This window comes from Cryptotermes secundus, unplaced genomic scaffold (assembly GCF_002891405.2).
Source record: "Cryptotermes secundus unplaced genomic scaffold, Csec_1.0 scaffold250, whole genome shotgun sequence".
Classification (NCBI taxonomy): Eukaryota; Metazoa; Arthropoda; class Insecta; order Blattodea; family Kalotermitidae; genus Cryptotermes; species Cryptotermes secundus.
The window spans coordinates 952,987-972,746 of NW_019738873.1; the positions used below are offsets into that span (position 1 = coordinate 952,987).

A 19,760-nucleotide genomic window follows, 5' to 3' on the forward strand; every position below is an offset into this window, starting at 1 on the left:
AATGAATTGCAAAAAATTTAAAATGCTGTATTTACTCACATAATTTATGCAATTCTCACCTCAAAATTACGTCTGAAAGTAAATATGTAAATATGACTTTTCATATCACAGTTGCACATGCTCAACTGAAGCAAATGCAGTTGAATGCGATGTAGCAACGTGATACGGATATTTTCGCCTTTGGAGTCCACCATATGATTTGTTGATTCAAACTGGGGAACTTTTCAATTAATGCATAGTTTTCTCAGAAAATGTGGCAAATGGTAGCATAGTTGGTTGAGGCACTATGCTACAAGCCAGAAGGTCACAGGATGGAATCTCGATTTCACTGGATTTTTCAATTGACTATAATCCCTCCAGCCGCACTATGGCCCTGGGGTTGACTCAGCCTGTAACAGATATGAGTACTAGGAATCTTCCTGGGGGTAAGGGGTGGTTGGTTCGTAAGGATTACAACCTTATCACCATCTGTGAGCCGATTTTCTAGAAGATGTGGGAGCCTTGACATCTTACAACCCTATGGGTTTTCATGGCCTGTTACAGGGACAGCTTTACTTTTATCTTTTTTTTTTCTTTTTTCCTCAGAAAATATAAAACCATGTTACCATAATGAATTTAATTTTAATCACACTTTCGACGAAAATTACGCAGTTTGAAATTTTACCTGAAGTAAAAATTCAGTATTCAATTTTTTCCTGAAATTTTTCTAAAACTAGGACTTTGTAGATTACATGAGTAAATACAGCAGTAGTAATGAAGCTGCAATGTCTCACCTGCTCGACTAGCAAAATTTACCTCCTTGGGATACACATACAGTATATTCCTGTATAGGTAATGTGGAACAAAAACTTCCCTTGGGGGAAACTCCAGTACTTCCTTAGTTGGTCGTGCATTTACATCTAAAACAATTCACAACCAAATTACAGCCTTGAACACTGCACAACTTTAGAAACACCAGAAGATCTTAATCAACAAAAATTACTACTCATCAAAGGTTCTCTGTGGCAATTATCTACCATCTTACGTGAATTACATTTACAATAATTTTTAAGAAATGACAGGATGAAATTTAATCATATGAGGAAGAGCAAGAAGGTGGAAGTTAAAATGAGCAACAAGAAGGATGAAAATGATGATGGCAAATCCAGTAAATAATGTTAGTGCTGAAACTCACTAACATCTTCCTGAGGTACAACACAAGTATTTCACAAATTAAAAATCATTACTAAGAAACACAACAGAAATCAAACTTTTGCAACAGAGAACAAACATTAACCAGATCAGTCTGTACAAATTATGAGGTTTTCACAACTGGAGATTCATAGTGGTCTTCCATGCTATAACATGTGGTCTGGCAAGTAGGTACCAACATTTAGGAGGAACATACTGCCTCCATCTTCAGGGTTGAAGTCAGCCTAGTTTGGAAAGGGCTGGCTATATAACAGAAGAGGGTGGGGGAAGAGAAGAAGACAGATCATGGGAGACAGGAGTGTGTAATCAGAGCAACAAATGCAGAAAATCTGAAATTTGTTACATTCACGAAGTTTCACTGTTATGAGATGTGAGAGAGAGGAAAAGAATTTCATTTGTTTCATTCTGGTCCGTCACACTAACAAATTACAAAGACAAAACAACTCCGTCCAGTGTGACTATTGAGTAAAAACAACACAGCACACCACGAACAAACACAGGAGGATACCAAGAACCTCCTTCTCAAGATATACAGGTGGCACAAGTTCAGCCCTCATCAAGAAAGACGATAGGAGAAGGGACACGAACCTACTTGGTTTATAAATTTTAACTTAAATAACAAAGTTATAATAACTTTAATATACAAAGAAAGCTGCTGTAGTTGTGGAAAAGTTGGATTTTGTATATATTGTGCATTACAAAAATTATATATATATATATATATACATATATGTGTATTTTAACACTCAAAATACCCATTGTGATAGTAGTTTCCAAAAAGTATTGATGTCCTTCTGATGATGGTCTATAGCAGCGTTTCTCAACTGCTGGGCCGCGGCCCGGTAGCGGGCCCTGGCATCAATTATATCCGGGCCCTCGTGTTATAGAAAAAGAATTTACCTGGCTGCGGCCTGACAAAGGTTGAGAAGCACTGGTCTATAGGGACCGAAACATGTAAGGGTGTTAAGTTTTCAAGTAGTAAAAACTTCAATAGTCACACTGGATGGAGTTCTTCTGTCTTTGTAGGGGAAAAGAAATTGGATCCAGCCAATCTTGAACACAGATCTTCGCCACAGCACACCATGCCACTGAAGTATGATATCATATTTCTGGACCACTAAGTACCTCTTCATCACTATCATTAAACATATCAGTCACAATAACACATTTACCTGGATATGGATGAAGATGAGCCAACTCAGGAGTAAGACAATTTTTGGGTTCATCAGGGCATGGAGAGATATCCAACTTCAACACACCAGGTATGCACTTCAATTTTTTCATAACAGAACATGGACGTTTTGGGTCTTGTAAGAATTTAAAGAGGTCTTCATCTCGCAAACGATCACTTTCCTGTAAGCAGTAATAAACCTTTGACAAATATGCAACTTCTGTGAAGGTAACACAGCAATGATGTGAACAAATGTAATGTCAATACAATTTCTAAGTAACAAGCTCTTCACTAAAGTAATATAAAATGATAGCAACTAGGCAAGTGTGAGAATGAATTTTTCAGTTCAAGCTGAGTCAGAAATGAGAATCTGGAAAAGATTTTGAGAACTGAAATGAGAATAAAAATTTTCTTGAACAGACTGATTTTTCACTGTAATACTTCTAAACCCCAGCCACTGTTCTCAAGAATAAAAATAATTAAAACTTTTCCTGTCACTTCACAATANGCAAATTTCAAATACTATGTTTTTGCTTGTGAGGGAAAGATACTGGTCACTCAAGACAGACTGCAGGACCAAATGAATTTTGCCTTAGAAATATTACAAGGACAATTAAAGAAAACCTCCAACCTACTTACTCTCCCACTTCAAAAGTATTCTGTATGTAAGAAGTTTAATTTTTTCTAAAATTTTATAATTGTTTTTAGGTTCACTTTAATGATAAGTACTTCACATTTTACTGTAATCCTTATTTTAAGAATTAACCTGCTTGAAAAAGCTGGATACTGTTAGAGTGACAGGACGGAATGTATCCAGACTTGAGCCAAAATCTTCTGGAGACCAGCTTCTCCTCTTCTCAGAGTTACTACGACGTTCCAGGGAACCACGTCGTGTCAAGGAGCCCATGTCACTTGCCCTTTTTCTGAACTGATCAAAACTGCTACTGCTTGACTTGCGATCTGCAAAAAGCCAAATTTTTCAATGAAACTTCTGAGTGATTTGAGATTCTCACAGCAATGGTTATGAAGAGTTCTACTTCCTAGGATGCCATGTTGTCTGCTGAAAGTCAATAAACGTTTCAGAGGAACACGACACCTCAGTGAAGTAGGTAGCAAGCACAGCTATGATTGTCTGGTTGATTCTTCAACTGTGAAGACAGAGGTGACATGTTACTCTACAACATCGGTTGACTTTCAGACTGTATGGCATTATATCCCAGAAGACAGAACTAAAGAAAGAGCACTCTACATTAACAGAAAAAGAAACCGTATAGGTTGTATTATGAAGAACAATAAAATTATTATGAAGCAACACACAGAGAGCATTGTAAGAGTCCAATCAACAATTCCAATCCAGTGTATGTAAAGGAATGACCTGGTTAGGTAGAATTAGTAGCCTAGAGCAGTTCATCCATCCATTTCCAGCCACATTATAATCTGTCTGGACAGAAAGATTCCAGACTTCAAGGAAATTCATTCACACAGTGTGAATCATTGGTTGTTTGTTCTTGTGCCCATTTGGTCACCCATGAGAATCCTTTATAAAAGATTTGAGGTTTTCACAGCAGTAAAGATTCACATTGTGATATTCTGTGTGTAGTCTAGTAAGTGGGTAAAACCATTTCAGTGGAATACAGTGCCTCCATCTTTGACCCTGGAGGTGGAAGCAGGAAGCTGGCTGGCACCCAGCTGCCAGGCTACACAGCAAAACAACCAAGACGTATGCCATATGGGTGTTGAAGTAGTAATGAAAAACAAACTGTCACTTGACATAAATTATCACAGTTAGTACAAACATGACATTAAATGTGAAATTTGAGGTTATAATTCTAATGACATGATATTGAAGATAAATGCTTTCTTGGATGTCATGTCATCCTGCAGAAGTTCAGGAATGCTTTCGAAGAATGTGCTGCCTCCATCTTCAGGGCAGTAGATGGATGGAGCATTTCCTTCAGAAATATCCATAAACAACTACAAGACAACACAGCACCACATCCCAAAAGCCAGTTATCTAAATGTCAAACAATAATTTTATTTAATAATCTCTGTTAAGTTCCATCCAATATCACATTTACATGCAACAAGAATTAACATTGTTCTTGTGCTGTACAGGTTCAACATCAAGCCATTATGTTCCAACTCACTGTTGGACCAAGTATGGTACTTTAAAAATGAAAAATAATTTAAATTGCAGCTGATCTTTCTCAGTATGTTCAAATAAAAAGACATCACATGTTGAGCTCAGTTTAGAATTTGGAAAATAATGGTCCAGTACACAAAATGTAACTGTTACAGCACTGCGTAGAACTTAAAAATTACTATCATATCTATATATCAACAACACTGACACTCTCAAATCAATTTACTTTGCCTGCTTTCACTCTCTAATGAAGTACAGAATAATTCATCTGACATCAAAAAGGTATTTACATTACAAAGGAAGATGGTTAGAATCATGATGGGAGCCAAACCTGTTGTAGAAATCTATTTATGAGATTAGTGACCCTACCCCTTCCTTGTGAACACATATTTTCATTAATGAACTTCATTATAAATAACCAAAAACATAATATTATATTTAAGCATCCTGTTGCATTGAGGTTCCACTACAGTCTATCATATGTTCCATCTAAAATGCAACAATCATTAACACTGATTCACACTTTAATTCACACAGTGGTCCACATCCTATAGTCATTTTTGACTAACTTTTGATCCGCGGAATATAACGCAATTTAATGTGCGTACATATGTGTCGAATATTTTCATTCCAAAACTTACCCAGACTATTAGAACCTGTGCTCTCCTTGTCACTCCCAGAATCCCGCTCCAAACTGTTCACTCCATTAATAATGTTCATGACATAAATTGCTGTCCATGCAAAAGGCATACGATATTTCCCAAGTCTCTCGCATGCTGCCACAGCATTAGCACGAACTTTGTCTCTATTCTGTAAACATACTCAGAACTAAAACACCCAATGTTTTCCACAAATACACAACACTAAAAATACAATTTTCTTCAGTGAATTCAATTTTTGTTTGATGCTTTGTCATGAATACTTCATGACATCAGCAAGAAAGATGAAGACTTTTGATGGTTCACTGACTGACTGGTATACTATCTTTTTTCCTTATGGGTAAGGATTTTAGTGAGATCTAGTAAATAATTTCAACAAAATCCATAACAGAACTATTTATTTCTTGTTTTGTGCATTATTTTATGGTGCTGTCAGTAGCTAGACAGCAATGATGGTATGATGATGAATTAACATGTATTTGTAAGGAAATGTTCATGCCTTAATTGACATAGTATCCAGGAATTTGCCTGGATGAACAAAAGAAAAGCAATAAGAACTTCCTTCAGGATAGCTGGTAGCCTGCCCAAGATTCAAATTCAGCACCTTCTAAATAAAAGTCTAAAGCCTTACCACCTTGCCAACCTGTGCAGTGGAACCCTGTTACAACATGACAATCACAAGAATATAGTAATATTGAAGAATCTGCTGCACTTAACTATGTCCTGTACTTCACCCTTATAAAAACTTACATGGATTAAGATGTTGGTATTTCATCTCTTTATGCATTATCTATGGATCGTTTCTACATTTTGACATTCAAAAATGAAAGTTTATTTTTCTGTTTTATATGACAGCAGAAATTTATCAAAGCTACAGAGTACTTTCAGTTGAAAACAGAGTTCCAAACACTTCATTTTGCATACCAATACATCAGTTTATAAGCAGTAACATCTTCAGCTCAGTCCACATTTGGCAAAGCTACAGATCACACTCTCATTCCCGTCCATGAATCATTTATTAATTCTTTATTAATATCTGAACTTAATTCTTACTTTGTCATCTTTCATGTACGGCTCGGTACAATCATTTATATCTCCCTGCAGAACTTTTTCTAGCTTGATGACCAAGAACATGTCGGATGATGGATAGGTTATATCAAAAATACAGGACCGACTTGATGTACTGATATCGCTGTACGGAATGTGAGATCTCAGCATATGTTTCAATCCTTCCGGATTCATGTCAAAATAAAAGTTTTCTGACAGTTTCTTCTTCTCTTTTGCATCATACAGGGCCATTGATGCAAAAATTGGTTCCACTTCCAGATCCAACCTATATCAAAGAATACTTCCAATCAGTTTATCAACAATCAGTTATCAGTTCAACAATCTGCCACAAAGTATTAAAAACTTGGGCAATGATACTAAAAAGTTTAAATCAGAGTTAAAGAATTATCTACATGCTCATTCCTTCTACTCTTTAGATGAATACTTCAATGTAAATAGAGAATGATGTAAAATTAAGTTATATTAATTTTTAAGCTAAAATTGCCTGTACTTATGTATGTAACCTTTTGACTTGTTCTGTATCCAAAGGTACTAACCTGCTTAGGATTTATAGAATGTAAATAAATTCAATTCAATTCAATTCAATAACAACTTGATACACAGAAATAGGGAAATCTGAACAGTAATCTTCATGCACAATGTGTCTTACACTCAAATACTTGAAAATTATGGGTGGAACAGTGTGTTTCTTACGTATGGCAACAAGTAAATAAGGAAGATACATCAAATTTAAGCAAATTTAAGGTGAGTTAAAAAAGGAAATATCATCTTAAATTCAAATGCTATGAAAATACTCACCTAAATTAAGAATAATGTCTTACACTAACGTCTCTTGATTAGCATGCCCCTTTTTGTCTTTTTTACTCATCTGTTTGTACATTGCTTACATAATTCTATGTCTTCAGGTGTGTGCATATACAGGCCACCGATCACAGTGGCCATGCAGTCAAAGGCATGAACTGTCTTTGCCCGCCTGAACACTGGAATCGTTCGTTCGATTCCCAATTGAGGCATCAATGTTTATGCGCATTTATTCTGTGTGTAGGGAGCAGCCTTTCAATGGGTTGATCCCCCATCCAAGGAGTCCTATTGACTGTGTATAGATCAAGAAACTGAAAAAGCAGCCAAGGTCCATAATGGCTGTAGAGCCATAGACAGATATACCAATAGCATATATAGGCCTATTTATAACTGGTACTTATTTACATATTAATAGCTGACCAAATAGCTTCAAAATTTATGGTCATGTTGGTGCAAGAGTAGTCCGTCCGTATATTACCTACAACAGTGACCATAATGAAGGCCAGCCAGTTATTCTTAAACTAATTGCCAACATGCATGTTAACCTGTTTTCTGCAACCTTTATGGTTCACTGCCAGTTAACTTAACCAATGACGTTTTGCTTCATGAGATACTTGCTCTCATACTTGCATTCACAAATTCACATTTCTGAAGTCATTTGCAACACAAAATAGCTCCTATTTCAGACTGACGGTTGTGGAATTGGAGGCTAAATGCAGATCAACTACAAATAGGGTAACATGACAAACAACATGGTGATACACTTTAAAGTACTTGGTTCACCCATTAATATGTCATAGGCTGTACAAAAAAATCATGGGCGCATTTATTTTATATTAAACCAAAGGCGTATGTACAAAAACAGATATTACCTGGAGTTACTGGGAAATTTCCCATTATTATTCCACAGAATCTCCAAAACAATCCAGGAATTTTTGCCAGTGGTGCTGGAGTTGAATACAATGCTGTGATAGAAGTTCATATCAGTATTTCACAGCCATGTGTGCATGGTTTGCTGGAATGAGTTTTCACAGCACTCGCCCTTCATCTGATTTTTAAGCGCCTGAACAGGTGGTTGGATGATGGGCCAAGCCCAAATTGTATGGACAGGGGAGCACCTCCCATGCTAAATTCTCAACTTTCCCCACCATCATGTGCACAGTGTGAGGACATGCATTATTATATTGGAGAGAGACGTGTCTTTTCATCAGCACTTGTCACAAAGTGCACATCACAATGTCTGGAGCATTGTAATGTAGTAATCCGCACTAACAATTTCCTTTCTGGGTGGAAAATCAACCAATGTGCACCCCTTGGCAACCCAGGAACCTTGTCTCACAATGTTTCCAGCTGAGGGACGGTTCTGGTCTTCTCCTTTGAATATACAGCATAATGTTATACCATGCCGTATCATTTTGTTTTGGTGTGAAAACAGTGGAACCAGCTTTCACCAACAGCCACAATATTCAGTAAGAAGTAACCGCCCTCAGCAGCATGTCACTGAAGTAACTGCAATGCCACTGTACTAATCCATCAGCAGCTGGAAAATCTAATGACAATAAACTTCCCTGTATCCTAAAATATTTATAATTTCCTGCTTGTATTGAGTCCAATGCCAAGCTGCACTATTTCTCACCCTTCATTTTTCTGTGGTGAGTGCATCAATTTTCTGCTTGTTGTATTTTCTTGTGTCAGTTCTTGGCAGGCCATAGAGAAGCAGATTGGTGAGGTCCCTGTCGTCATCTCTGAAGTGTTTCACCCAACTATGCACGCTACCGAACCACTCAGGAATGTTCATAGACATGATAAAGTCAATTACACATATTTGCAACAAAACTGTTCTCCTTTATATGGAATCCAATCACAATGAAGTATCATTTACAGCCATTTTGTCAAAACAGATTATGGGTAAGTATCGGTACACATGAGCTAGACCTGAGTTTCAGATTCCAGATAACACATATAGCTACTGATTGTATGACCCCCAGTCTCACTGAGCTCAAGCAACATACACACTGATGCTGCTCACTGCTTCCAGTACAGCCCTCGTTAAGTATCACATAATGATTCAGGTACAAGAAATGCGTATGCATATACTCTTATCCATATAAACTACAGGTGTGACATTACATAATTTATTTACTATACCAGTTTGTTAATAAACATATTAAGACAGTATTGTATAATTTTGGCAATTTATAAATATAATAATTAACACATTATAAATTATTAATGGAGAAATTATGTATGTCATTAGGGCTACTGTAACGTATTTTGTTCTTGGAATATGTTGCTTAACTGTTCATTATTCTAGACACTTTCCACTTCCTGCTTAGTCCAATTACCCACCCACCCATCCAATTATTCACGTACTCAGCACCTACCCACATCCCACTCCCCTAAAATACTCACTTCAGCTGCATGCATCTGACAAGAATGCGATGTACAACATGTTCACAGGGTACTTCAGCTGGTATTCGTTTCTCAATAACTTCATCCTCATCTTCTGGTGGATACAAGGAGAATAATGCACTCTACAAAAATAAATACAAAGAATGAATGTTATACTCAAAATAAAATCAGAGAAAAATCACTGTATGGAGGACACATACACATAATTGCAGGGTCCATATTTTGAGACTAAAAATTAAAACAAAATATATTAAAATTAAAAAATTAAAGCTATTCCTGTAACAGGCCATGGAGGCCCACAGTGTTGTGAGACATCGAGGCTCCAATATTTTCCAGACACTCAGTTCACAGGTGGCAGTGAGATTGTCAGCCTTTCACACCCACTGCCCTCTACCCCCAGGAAGATTCCTGGTACTTATTTCTGTTAGAGGCCGAATCAACCCTAGGGCCACAAGGAATAAATAAAAGAAATGGGTAGGTGCAATAATTAGGCTCTTATTTCTTCTAACTGACACTGAGGGACGTATGTATACATACTGCATTTCAAACACACTAAACCATAATTTACAATTTTTTTTTTATTCCATGGTCCTTTCTTAATTTTGAACTTAACAATATGGGTCTGTAATTCAGTGATCCATGGTCCCACCTGTGTGTGATGTAACAAGTCTCAACTTGGGTGAAAGAATGTACCACCACTATATTTTTATTTCAACTCTAGACATAAAATAGTGCAGTTGCAAGCTTACAACAGTCAAGGTCCATACTAATATGACTAGCAGAACAGTGGTCACAAATAAAAGATGTAACTGGCAACAAGCCTGTCCAATACGTAACTGCTGGCCAATGTTATTCTGAGGTGGACCTCACTGATGTCACTGTCAGCCAATGCTATTTTGTGGGAGACAGAGAACAGCACTGACACAAAGCATCATTAAGACACAGTTAGTGTACAGTGTAGGTACATGAGGGCATCATTACATAAACTCTATGGCTTATATGCATACCTGTCTCTCCTCCTGACGTCGGACTTCATTCAACTGGTCTATCTTTTCAGGTGGAACTCTCTCTAGTAAGGAAGGGATCAGGGAGTCACTCACTGAATTACGAAGGTCAAAACTAGCCCAACTTCCACGTGGAGTGTCAACCGAATGAACAGACTGACGTGCTGAAGATACACCAGAATCTGGCTGCAAAATGTAAGCAAGTCTAATTAAATTCTCCCTGTAAGCATGAAAAATACTAAACAGAAAAAGCATCTATTTTATATAAAGATTTTGTGATTCCAGCGAACTTATCTCATGTACATTTTCTCCACATAACAGTTTTAGTATAAATGCATCAACCCTAAGACACATATTACCTGTAATATGCCATGGGATAAAGAACTTCAACAACATTAAAATATCTGCGAACTGAATTTAAAGTAAGAGGTATTAATTAAAACATAACAGCAAAGGTAATCATGTACAGTATATTTTATGGAAGTAAAAGTAAAGAATGTTGGATAATAAATTACAACAGATATACAGAACTAAACCAGGGCATGAGTCTTGAAATTACCAATAGTACATCTACAAATTCATGCTTTATAACCACAGTCTTCCAGTAAGACCAACTTAAAGCAAAAACTTCCTACTCATGCACCCACTAGTGATCAAACCAGCTGTATAAGAAAAATACATTCTGCTAGAACGAAGATTATGCTGTGTACCATGATGGAGATATATACATCAATACAGTAACAGAAATCCACTTATTATAAATACATTTTATGTGGTTATTCTAAACATGACAGTAAGTTCACTACAATTTATATTGTCACTCAAGTAATTATGAAGAACAGGGGTTTCACCTAAAATGATTCCAATTCTGTGAAATAAAATGGAGGCAGGAGTGAAAGCAAATACACAGGACCCTACAAAGAATTCCTCTAGTTAGATATTACAAGGTGTCCTTGCAAGGCCCAAAAAATAAAAAAACTAAAACAGTGCTGATAATGAAAAGAGCAACTCAGTGCAATTTTTATTCATACTACCAGCCATCACATTAATGAATGTATTTGGGGAAAATTAAAAAAAAAAATGTAGTTTTCCCAGTGCTTAATTAGCTAAGCACTATGCTATGAACCCACATGGGAGTGGAGGTGAGTCCTCAGCTAACATGCCCCTGCTGTTCTAACCCCTGAGGGAAAGCTGTCAGTACACACTCGATACGAGCCTGGGGGGACCCAGAGTCAGTCTGAACACTGTCAAGAAGAGAAAAATTTTGCACTGATAGAAATCAAACTCAGGCCATCCTGCCTGTAGCCTGTCACTGTACTGACTGAGCTATCCTGACCCATATCTGGGAGAAATAACATGGATAATATACTGAAAAACATACATATTACAAATGACCACAATATAACTTCATATTTCCTCTGTCACTTTCACATTATTCCTGAACTGGAGATGGTGTCCATGTTTCCAGATTTATGAACTGTACATGTCAAGGTAAATGGTAGGATTTTTGTATATATAATAAATAGGAAAAGATGTGCAGCCTGTTTTAAGGTACCATCTATGTTCTTGTCAGGTTTGCTCAGGGGTTCTCAAACTTTGTGATACTACAGCCCCATCAAACAGCAGTTCTGCACACTGCTGAGGGTCTTTATCAGGCCATAAGGTGACAGCGAGATACTACACAGGTTTACATAATCTCTACATGATCACTTATCCATAAAATGTTTCTATATGGTCGTGAAAAAATTCACAAAATGCTTTGCCACCTGTGGCTACACTTTCCAAAAGCATCTACGTCAAATCTTACTGGTTTGCCAAAACTGTGTGGATATTACTTTTTAAATAATTCTTGAGAACTGAAGTAATTCTCCTTCAAAGAAGACACACAGTTGACGAACCATGGGTTAGTCAGTCTCTAGTCCAAAATTTGGCCCATTACCCCCTCAACATCTTGTGTATCCACCTCAAGGTTCAATGACCTGCTGATGAAAAACAATTCCTCACTGGCCTTATTCACAGTCTCGGTTACTGCAAACCTTTGGGTATCTTCAACAAACTGAGGGCACAGCTTCCATCATCACACTCCATTCAGTCAAGAGTTTGCTGACTTCTTCCCAAGAATCAGCAATCTCTGTAACAGCTTGCGAGATGTTATATACATTCCAGAGTTCCTCAGGGGTAGGGGCTCCTACATCTGTCTTGCCCCCAGCCAGAACAAAGGTTCTCTTTAGCTAACAAGCCTTGAATACTGCGACAACAACCTGATCCTTGGGCTGGCAGGGTTGTTGTGGGGCAAACACAACTTTAATCTTAGGGTGAATATCATACTAGTAAGGAGGATGACCTGGAGCACAGGACAGTTTTTCACTGCTAGCACAAAATGATAACTCATAAAACATATCCCTAGTTACTGAAACCTTAGAATTTGACATCAAAACCAACGGTTGAGTTCCCTTATTAATCCCCTTAAAGGCTCTAAGAGTTTCAGCAGAGGATTTAACTTAAAATGCCCAGGTGCATTTGCACCCAACATCAAAGTCAGGCCATTTTTGCAGCTTTGAATGCAGGCACTGTTTTCTCCTCCTTGGTACTACTGGCTGATTCTGGTGGGAATTTCTTTTTTACAAAACTACTGTCTCATTCACGCTGAGGACATCATTATAGCAATAAACTCCATCTTCAACAGGTCTGGCCATTTCCTTTATAAAATCAGTGTTGCATTAATGTGGCATGCCAGTTAGGAATGGGGGATAACTGTTACCAAACTTTGGCATGAAGTATAAAATTTAAGATTTGATTTGTAAGTCTGAAAATTCAGAGTCTAAGCCTAATTGGGTGTGAATTTAATGCGATCCTAAGCCTGGAAGTCTGTAAACTACTGGTTGAGGTATGGCTGTATGTCAAGGTAGCTACGTTTGAGGATTACCTTGCAGCCCTCATCTTCAAAGCAGCTGACAAAGACAGGTTGATCATGGTCAACTTCAAATACCTGACGTGGTATAGCTTGAACAAGGTTATGCCTTTCACCTCCTCGGTCACGCACCCAACTACTGCTAGACAAATGACGGTACTGGTAATTAACAACTACCCAGTCCTCAGTATACAACTGAACACAGTCACGAACATGAGTAAACAACTCATCCCTGAAACAGGACACAATTCACAATAACAAGCAATATGGAAAAATGTACAGAAGTTGACATAGAGAAAGGTGTAACAATTTAAGCTTAACTTACAAAATAGAATACTGGAATATGATGAATAACAATAATGCATAGAAAACACCTTAATATCCACTGTTGTATTCAAACTGTTCAAGCTGCCTAGCAACAAGCTGCATAACAGAGTTCTCAACAGTATCTCTTCTGTTTTATAGGCATGTATACTGCACTGTTGCATAGCAACGGCTGCTATCTCATTTGTTTCAAGGCCTTTGCCTAGTGACTAGTCTATATGCCATAATATTAATAAAATGTTCACAGCATGAACTCACCTTACTAAAAGTTTCATAAAGTTCGTCCCAAACATTTTAAAATATCCAATATTCATTAATAGACAGTGGATGCCACTTACTTCCATCATTTCAGGACACAGATTTTTTTTTTATTATTATTCTTAGTGGGGTGAGATTGAGTCCACTTGGTACTGCACCCACTATTGGTCTATTGTACCAGCCCCAGATGATAGATGATGGTGATTGTGGAGCAATTGGTGAAATGAAGATTGGCAGGGGAAACTGAAGTAATCGGAGAAAACCTGTCCCAATGCCACTTCGTCTACCACAAATCCCACATGACCTGACCCAGGCTTGAACCCAGGCCACCATGGTGTGAAGTCAGCGACTAATGGCCTGAGCTATGGTACAGCCTTACAGGACACAGCTTAGTTCACAATAATATCTGACTTATAATAATTGATGAAACAAGAATACAGATGTTCAGTTTTGTTTATTGATGCAGAGTGGAAATGTGTACATAAGAAGAAAAATGAGGACAGAAACAAAACTTTAAAATTGAGGAATATAAAATACTTTAGGTTGATTGCCATTTATTTTTTCCAGGAAGTCATCAGTAAAAATGAAACAGTCATAATGTTTCTGGGAATCCACACACACCATTAAAAACAAATAAAGGGAATATTATAATCAAGAACTAGAAATAAATCTTTTAAAGCTGTCTGTCTGTGACCTTTTCTGACAAGATCATTAATAAAATGTTCATATTCATGTTGGAGCTCAAGAACAAACTGGGATATTATGTAATCGGTTCCACTGCACATGCGTCAAGGCTGCAATAACAAAAAGTGAACTGCTGATTTTAATAAGCTTAATTTTTCTATGTATTACTAAAAATCTGATTGGGACTTCATAAAAATAATAACATTACATGACTGATAACATCTGTGATTACAACAGGTGGCATCAACTGTATATCTGAAAATGTATTTAGGATTTCATTACACCTGCAGTTCATTTGCACACTTTCAACCAAAGATAAGTTATTATGATAAATTTTAGTAATAACACTTAATACAGAATTCCATCAAATACATTTAATTTGAACATGGTTATTATGTGCATACAGTTACATAAATATGGAAATGCTGTTTCAGCCACATCCTAATTTATATTATACTGTCCTGTAACAAAATCTCTTTGATTAATTTATCATAGTACTAACCACTCGTACATACATCAAACAAATATATATATATATATATATATATATATATATTACATGATGTGAACAGTAAATGTACAAACATTCCTCAACAAATTATAAAGAACACCAGATAGCAAGTGCAGCAGTAGAAGTATACCCAAACATTTACTCACAATGTTTCTTCCGGAACTATGGGTGACTGTGTTCTAATTCTCCGAGGAATTATCACCACTTTAATATCATTAGCTGGAAAGTCCAGTACATGATGTAGCGGATCTCGATCCAGTAATGGTTGATGCTGCTGAATGAAATCCTCATAATCCAATGGATCTACAGTGTCACACAGAGATGCCTACAAAACACCACAATCTGATATTGTGACAATTATATCTATATGAATATTATGGCAATACGAGGCAAATATAACAAACTGTAGATTCACTCATTGCATTTTCTAACACAATCACACATATAAATGAAAAAGTTTATTGACAGTACTCACCACGGAGGAAAATCCAGATATACTACTGCCACTTTTTGTTAAATCCCTTGGATATGACGACGTAGCTATCTGTTTACGAACATCTGCAGCATGTTGCCTGTAATTAAACAGAATTGTAACATTTTCGGAAACTGAGAATATATTATGAAAAAGCAATGGTGTGAATGTTAAATAAATTATATAATTAAATCAGATACTCTACATTAAAACTTGGCAAGAAGAATTATCATGGGACTACAGACAGAACAACCCTAACTTGGAAAATGTCCAAAAAATACATTCATATTTTTTTAATTAAGATCATAGAAAAATAATAGTGGAACATCATAAATAATAGAGGTCCTAATCGGGGACATTTTATGTCTACCAAGGTGGGAAACTCACTCTGATATCCACCATTTATACAAGGCATACCATTCAAACCACAAACCTAATATCCAACATTTATACAAGGCATACCATTCAAACCACAACCCTAACATCCACCATTTATACAAGGCATACCATTCAAACCACAAACCTAATATCCACCATTTATATGAGGCATACCATTCAAAACACAGTCAAAATCTCCATTGCCTTTTTGAAGAAAAGTGTCTACTAGAAGAGTTCTATCTTCTCAGGCATAATGCTGTGTAGACCGCTGAAAGTCAACTGACATTTTGGAGGAACATGTCACTTCAATTCTCAGCTCACTTTCAAGGGAATACATGACATTATATTCCGGAGGACAGAATGCTTCATAACCACAAATCCTACAATCATCTACTAGTCTTAAAGTGTTTCATGGAATGTTGTGAAGTGTTTGTGGGTCAATGCTAGCAAAAGTATTTTCAATGGTGTGTACTAGGTCCTCCAGGCCTCATAAGTTATTTAAATAGACTCATTCATCCGGAAAACTCCACAGAGAAGTCCAAAGGTGAGGTTTAGAGATCAAGGCAGCCAGAGGCCACACGCAGCATGTTCATTGAAGAACTCTTGTAGTAAACAGGGCAGCAATCCTGTAAGGCCAAAACCAGCAATCCATTTCACCCCTTTCTGACAGAAAAATGAACATTCTCTATTAACTGTGTCCTCAAAAAACAATGGTCCCAAATATTCGCATTCAAGGTACTGCACACCCCAATTCAATCTTCATTTAATGAACATGATTTATCTGCAATGTGTGTGTATTTCAACACTCCACAGTTGGCTGTTCTGACTGTGGAACCACACTATCTTTGGGAAGACAGAAACTGTCAACATATGAAACCCCTCAAGCACAAACTGCTGGAATCAATGGCAGCACTAAATTGTTGCAGCTGTATCCCATTGCTATAGCTGATGCAGGGATTGAAATCAGTACACATTCATAATTTCAGCTGTTTGGTTGTTTAATAAGCAGTTTGTTGTGACAGACTTTTGAAAGATTTCCTTGCAAAGAGGCTAGTCAGAATTACTGGGTTTTTGGACCCTGTCCATCGTCCGGTATTCTAGAAACTAGAAAACGCAATGTTTTGGAAACTATATGTTTCCATCCTCATGTGAGGGGGGAGAAGACACATATCCTGTTGGACCCCTTTGAAAGAGCTAACCTCATTCACTGGACAATCAGAAACGTTGTGTCCTTCAGCATTCTTTAGGACCCCGGACAGAGTCCAAGAAAACCTAGTAATACAATGACATTACAAAATTCGACCTCCAGTGATTCGGGTTAGCTTTTTCTAAGGGACCCAACAGGGTATGTGTCTTCTCACCGCTCACCTGAGGACGGAAACAGATCTAGTTTCTGAAACATTGTGTTTTCTAGTTTCTAGATGATGGGTAGGTCCAAAAACCCAGTAATTCCAAGTATTATACACCACTGTCACAACCCTTTAGAGATAGGCTAGTGTTTCTTCAGCTTTGTAGAGTGTATCAACTGCCAAAACTGTTGTCCGTCATACTTCCCATACCCCAAAATTTTGTTATGTCAGCGTACATTATTTGGTACTCACTTGCCAGGATATGCATTGTTAATGTTTCATAGACAGCAGCAAACAATTCTGATGCAAAGTAGTGTTCAAGAATAAATACATGCTCTGCTCATAAAAACATTATGCTTGTACCCAGACAGCTTCTGCATAACTGGTGTCTGTAAAGGCCTAGCAACCAGCGAGATCAAGAAGGTTAGGAGTATAACCTCTGATTCATTTCTGTATTACAGAATGTGACTGTTTGAACTGTACTTTATATGGTACACCATGTATATACCAATGCAACAAGAAGATAATCAGGGGTGGCAAAGTTGACACATTTTCTTTAAGTACAGTTTGGTATCTCATAACCATTGTTAAAAAAAAAAAAAAGAAAAGACATGGAGGAAGTTGTTTGGAGAAAGTGTGAATAAAGTAAAGTGTTGGACATATAACTTCTGTCCACAACATTTTTCAGTTTACTCAATACCTAACACTAGGAAGCAAAATCCTTCTATTGGTTTACTCCAGATACTTGCAATCTCATAACATGTTCACAAAAGCCTGCCCAAGGATCTTGCTCTTCAAAATACTAAATACACTGGAATATATTTTGTTTTCTATAGTGGCACTGAAGGTTATATTCCAACTTTGTCTCAGATACAGAACCTAATAAAATTTAACTTACATGTCTAAATTAATTCATTGTCTACCCAAAAAATGGCTTTTGCCAATTTCTCCTTTCTGCTGATTCCATACATTGCAAAAATACTAATTACATTCAAATACAAAGTACACCAATAAATTTTGTCTGCCTGCACTACAACACAAACATTTAGCATTGGTTTCATTTGAAAATGATGGTAATACCCTTTCTGAAAGGTACAGAGAATGTTGTTTTTGTAAGACTGCATCCATTTGTGGGCATGTAGATTAAACTGCCATCTAGTAATGGTGCATAGTGTTCCTCAATACACAGCCAGATTTACAATTTGGTCTCACCACTATATACAAACAAGGCATTTCTTGTGTAAACATAACAGACTTTCATTATATTCAGTTGACTTACTTGACAATCAATTAATTATAAGGAGACTGACATAAATTCTGCAACATATTTGAACATGGAGACAGAAAAAGTGGATATTAAGTACTCTGACAACATATTCATCCCTAAGCCTCATAAAATCAATTGGGGTAGTAAAAAAGTTGTCCTAAATAAAACTCTTTATTACGACTGTCACAACACAACAATACAGAGTTTAAGGCTAAATTAGCTTTGCTACATGTTTCAGCTATTCACAGCCGTATCAGGCCGAATAGCCAAAACATGTAGCAAAGCTAATTTAGCCTTGAACTATGTATTGTTGTGTTGTGAGGGTCTTAATAAGGTGTATATAACAACACAACAGGGTGCATAAAATGAAAATTCTATCCTAAAGATGGAGGCAGCAGGTCCTCTGAAACAATGACTACAGGGCACCACATCCAAGAGGAACATAGTTTTAATATTCTGAGTTGTCAGGTATGGGTAATGTCATTATTGTGCTTAATTAAGCACCACATCATGAAGCCATGCGGGGGTGAACGTATAACTCCACCATTCTTGACCTTGGCACTGTGTGTTGGTAAGTGGTCAGTTTTATGACCAGGGCCCCTGGTACCCACTGAATAGGCTACATAGACCCCAGACCCAAACCAGACATTGGGGCCTCCTCAAAAATCGCTTGCCATTGCCAGGAATGGAACACTGGTCACCTAGCCCGTAGCCCACCGCGATACCGGCCCTATTCCGAGTCGTGGGAACCTCAAATATCAAACGTCAAGCAAACACCATCATTACGTGCCGAACCATGAGAGCACAGAACTGGACGTGGAAATACGGCTTTAACTGATGTGAAAGGATACGAAATTGTCCGAAGAGTGGAATGATCTCATTGAGGCATAACATGTAGAAGCTCGTGAGATAAATCTGAAAATCCTGTGACCGGCACGTACATTCATCCACCTCCCTTCCAAACAAAGGTTAAGTTCTCTGTCAAAATCGTCGAAAAACCTCAAAATCTATTACGAAATTTATCTTCACTAACTTTGACAATTTCTGAGCAAACGCTCTTTGCACAGATGCCATGTTGATGGTACGGTACGAAAACTTCGCGTATCACATATTGTCATTCCTTACATCTCCTGTGTCACTCAATATCACCGACAACC

The 19,760-nt window shown here is 37.3% G+C and overlaps 1 protein-coding gene across 1 annotated transcript in view; it reads right to left on the bottom strand.

Annotated features, from left to right (window-relative positions):
- Positions 1–19,760, bottom strand: part of LOC111871136 (dedicator of cytokinesis protein 7) — a 64,866-nt gene extending 45,106 nt beyond the window's left edge. The window contains 11 exon segments of the mRNA XM_023863996.2: positions 774–899; positions 2,364–2,544; positions 3,129–3,322; positions 5,147–5,315; positions 6,218–6,497; positions 9,446–9,567; positions 10,453–10,635; positions 13,376–13,592; positions 15,284–15,462; positions 15,613–15,709; positions 19,637–19,760. Of these exon segments, the coding sequence (XP_023719764.1) occupies positions 774–899; positions 2,364–2,544; positions 3,129–3,322; positions 5,147–5,315; positions 6,218–6,497; positions 9,446–9,567; positions 10,453–10,635; positions 13,376–13,592; positions 15,284–15,462; positions 15,613–15,709; positions 19,637–19,677 (1,789 nt within the window). The 5' untranslated portion in view covers positions 19,678–19,760.